Source organism: Setaria italica, chromosome V (genome assembly GCF_000263155.2).
Source record: "Setaria italica strain Yugu1 chromosome V, Setaria_italica_v2.0, whole genome shotgun sequence".
NCBI classification, from domain to species: Eukaryota; Viridiplantae; Streptophyta; class Magnoliopsida; order Poales; family Poaceae; genus Setaria; species Setaria italica.
The window spans coordinates 14,717,848-14,722,254 of record NC_028454.1 but is presented as its reverse complement, the minus strand read 5'-3'; the positions used below and the strand labels follow the sequence as shown (position 1 = coordinate 14,722,254).

At 54.1% G+C, this 4,407-nt stretch overlaps 1 protein-coding gene across 1 annotated transcript; it reads left to right on the top strand.

Annotated features, from left to right (window-relative positions):
• Positions 1–964: 964 nt before the first annotated feature.
• Positions 965–3,169, top strand: LOC101768013. Its single transcript, XM_022826645.1, has 2 exons — positions 965–1,302; positions 1,420–3,169. The coding sequence occupies exons 1-2, from the start codon at positions 965–967 to the stop codon at positions 3,167–3,169; spliced, it is 2,088 nt and encodes a 695-aa protein (XP_022682380.1).
• The last annotated feature ends 1,238 nt before the right edge of the window (positions 3,170–4,407 follow it).

Below are 4,407 nucleotides of genomic sequence, written 5' to 3'. Positions count from 1 at the left end.
CCCAACTAGTACTAAAAGGGGTGGCCCTATCTCCTCTGCATGGTAGCCTGACCCATCTTATCTTCCGCCCGGGCCCCTCCACCTTATCTCTTCCCATCTCTCGCGGTCTCACGGTCCTCCGCCTTATCTTCCCGGTCCTCTCTCTGCCATCGCCGCTCCCGCGCCGCCATCCATCTCATCTCCGCCCTCTCCCTCTCCCCACGGTGATGGCGACCGACCCCTCCCTCTCTCCCTCTCCCGCCGGACCTCCCTCTCCCGCTGCCCCTCCCCTCCCCCCTTCGCTCGCCTCTCACTCGTGGCAATGAGGAGCAGCGGCGGGGCGAGGAGCGGCGGCAGTGCACGGGGCTGCGGTGGCGTGCGGGTGGATGCGGCCGCCACCGGGTGGCTGCGGCACGCGTGTGGATGCGGCGGCAGCGCTGGTGGCTACGGCGATGGCAGGTTGATTTGTTTTCAGTTTGCTTGTGACATTTTTTCGAGGTGGAGTGAAGCTATGTGTTGGTAGAATGGATTGCTAAGTGCTAACTCGAAGATGCAATACTGTGAATAAGTACATGATCAATGTGGGCTTTAGACTTTCATGTCTCTTTTTATTACCATTCAGTCTTCGGAGCAGTGCATTTAATATGAGTACATTCTTCGATTAAATTTTTTTTAATGTTCAAGTTTATTTTCACATAATCATTATCTTGTTGAATGCTCCGTGGATTGCAATATAAATATATTGCTGCCCGTAGCAACGCACGGGTACGATCCTAGTAAAATAGTAAATCCGACGAAAATTCCAAACACGGCTTTTGGCCGAGTGAAGTTGTGCCACGCCGAAGTCAACTATGCTTCCTCAAACCCTTGAAGATCACACTCCCCGCCGTTGGGTTCTCTTTCTATATATACGCACGCAGCCACGCAGCACTCCATCATATCTACTACTACTACAGTGAGGGAAGGGGGAAGTACCCAGATAGACATGGATGGTGATTTTAATATCTTCGGTGTAACGCTGACCCGTAAAGATGTCGTGAATGGAGGGATCATCGCCGCCGCCGTGCTCAGCGTCTCGCTGGTGGCTCTGAGCACGTATGGCCGCCGCCGCTGCCGCCACCCGGCGGTCCGCTTCTTGGTGTGGGGCTTCTCCGTCGTGTTCCTGCCGCTCACGTCCTCCATCATCTCCTTCTTGCTGAGCAGCGCATCGAAGAAGAAGCCGTGCGACAAGTCTCTGCCAAAAGCCGAACTTGAAGAATGCAAACCAGAAATCAAGGACATGTGGACCGTCCTCCTGTGGACCGTGCTTATCCTCACCATCAAGTGCAACGCCGACGTCGCGGCGGCGGCCGTCACCGCCGCCGCGGCCTCGCCTGCCGCCGGCGACGTCAGCATCGACGGGCAGAGGATCAATAGTTCCCCCTGGGAGCTTGCGTTCAGGTACGGCTGGGTCGGGTGGCTGATTGTGATGTGCTTTCCCTTGGCGGGATGGGTGGAGAGCAATAGAGCCGTCTTCGTCGCGTTCTGTGCGCTCGGCCCCGCTAAGGTGGCGCTCAAGCTGGCCGCCTTCTGGAGCGCGAGCGGCTCGTTCGCTCTCGGCAAGAACGCCCGGCTCATCGCCGGCTACATGGCGCAGCTCGTCGGCGACGGCGACGAGCAGGTGCCACGTTACATAGTGATGGGAGAGACGAAGAAGCTCGTCGAGGAGACTGCTCAGGGGTACCGCGTCAAGAACGACGTTCTTGAGGACAAGCTCAGCAGCCTTGTCACGCTTGACCGCGTGTGGAGGTTGGCGGAGCACGGCGACGGCATCCTCGCCCAGCGGCAGGAGCTCAGAGACCTCTGCCTCTCCTACTCGCTGTTCAAGCTCCTGCGGCGGCGGCTGTCAGGGTACCCCCTGGCTGACGCCGGATCAGGGGAGGCCCTTGACTTTGTTCTCAGAGGCATGGACAGCGTCGGCGCCGGGGTTAACACCGACCGAGTGTTCCGTGTCCTCGTCGACGAGCTCTGGTTTGCAAGTGACTTCTACTACTCTCCCATCCCGCTGTGCATCTTCGGCGGGTGGTGTGCCGCTCTCAACTACCTCTGCTCCGTCCTCATCATCGTCGGAGCCGTAGCCGTGGGATGGATTTATCTGGTCAAGGATAATCTGATAAGTTCCACTCCTTACAAGGTCATCACTGTCTCCCTCCTGCTTGCCGTCGTGCTCGTCGAGGCATGGGAGATCGTCGCCGGCGTGTGTTCCAACTGGACCAAGATGGCCCTGCTTGGACACTACATGAGGCACGAAAAGTCATGGCGCCGCTCCGGCTGCGTCCACGCGGCGCTCACGGCGGTGCTGCGTCTCAGGCCAGCGAGGCGGTGGCGCGACAAGATTGGGCAGAACTCGGTGCTAGAGCCTCGCCGGTTCCGCCGGCGCACCGCCGGGTTCCTCTCGGAGAAGTCTTACGGCAAAGCGGGGCTCATGAGGTCGATCGAGGTGTCGCCGGACGTGAAGGACGCGGTGATCAGGTCGCTGTTGAACAGCTACGGGAGGCTGAGCAAAGACAGCGGCGCGGCGACGAGGCGAGTCGGCGCCACGGTTGACTGGGCCCTGTACGGTACCCAGAAAAGCTTGCCGTGGGACAGCGACGGAAGCAGCACCACCGAGCTGATCCTCGCGTGGCACGTCGCCACGAGGCTCTTCGAGATGAAGTCGACGTCGGCCACGCCGGACATGATCGCCGCCAGCCACCTCTCCAACTACTTTGCGTACCTGGTGGCGGCGGCGCCGGAGCTGCTTCCGGACTGCGCCGAGTGGTCCAACAAACGGTACAAGGAGGTGTCGGAGGACGCGCGCGCAGCGCTTGGGGCGGACAGCGGCGGCGAGTCTGCAGAGGGGAGGTACGGGCGGTTGGTGGCCGCGCTGAGCGAGGCGTCGCGGGACACCGTGCTCCGGCGGGGCGCGGAGCTCGGGCGGCACCTGGTGGCGCAGTACACCGACGACGAGGCGTCGGCGTGCCGGATCCTGGCGGACTTCTGGTCGGAGATGGCACTCTACGTGGCGCCGTCGGAGAACGTCAAGGGCCACGTCCAGGCCATGGCGCGCGGCGGCGAGTTTATCACGCTCGTCTGGGCGCTGCTTCTCCACGCCGGCGTCACCACCAGGCCTGAGCCTGACATGCCAGGTGGTGGCGGTGCAATCCCGTAAACCAGTGGCAGTGGAGCCAGGTGAAGCCTGGACTGTAGCCAACATGCTTTTACCTCTGTGCGTCGTGTAGTCTATGTTTTCTCCATGCAATAAGGATGCATCGTGCTCGTAAAATTACTAGTATGCAAATTACGTTGTCTTGTAGGCTGTAGCTCGTTTCTATGCAAATTACTTCTTTTGTATGGGTTTGATCCTTAGTCTTTGAAGCTACGGTAGTATCTTTGTACTTTGACTTTCTATTCCAGGACTTGTATCGTGTGTCTGTGTTAATGAAATACAGTATCTACTTTGTTTGGAACGTGATGCCTTTTCCGGATTCTAGCATGTGTAATGAAGTTTTGATTTAAAAATTGGCAAAATTCTATGGAACTTGTGCCGCAAAAGAAAAGGAAGAATGGCATAAACAAATTTGTAGATCACTTAAAATTAATTCAAATTAAAAGGAAGCATAAAGAGAAGCATATCATGCCAAAATGATGCTGACGTTCCATAATCCTCCTCCATAGCATCTCTTTAAAGTTTTTTTCTTTTTGCGGGAAAAGAGATATTTCATTACTTAACCAGGATTACAATCATTTTGTATCGCGGCTTCTCTAGGAAACTCGGTACTACAGCAATCCAAACAGCTGAGCTGTTTATTACTTTATGCTAATTCATGAGCAATTAAATTTTTATCTCTCTTTATCCCATTCACTTCCAGCTTCACATAGCTTTCCTTTAGGTCTTTTATGTCTTGCAAGATTGCAGCCAACTTTGATCGATTAGGCTCCTTCCTTGCTATTTCTGTGGCACCTCTCTTTAAAGTTTGAATAACTTTGCAGTAAAGTTCTAGAGGAATCCTACCATCTTCAAGAGTTTGGAGTCCAAATACTAAATTTAATTTATGAATAATCCATATGTCTAATAATGGCATGGTTATCTTTTTGCTAACGACTGCTTTTGTTTCAAATTATGCTATCAAGATGAATAGTATGCATGGAATGTTTGACAGAACTCTAACACCAAGGATTATTGGAACTACCATATCTAGCTTTGTGAATTCATTGACCTGTAGCCATTGGCACATAAAAAGTACTTGAGCCGGAAAATATAGGGTGGAAACCATTTGCTAGATGGAATATGGAACCACTTTGAAAACATATTTAGAAGGTATGAAAAATCTTGAAAAACAACAATATGTATAGGAAGTGAATATATCACTAGCTACTACACAAAGCGTTATCAGGCCTGGTCCTGAG

What these genes read in the sequence shown, in the direction of transcription:
- LOC101768013 (XM_022826645.1), top strand. Translation starts at nt 965, where the DNA reads ATGGATGGTGATTTTAATATCTTCGGTGTAACGCTGACCCGTAAAGAT. An exon ending in GTGCTTATCCTCACCATCAA is followed by an intron (nt 1,303 to 1,419) that starts GTGCAACGCCGA and finishes GCTTGCGTTCAG; the next exon opens with GTACGGCTGGGTCGGGTGGC.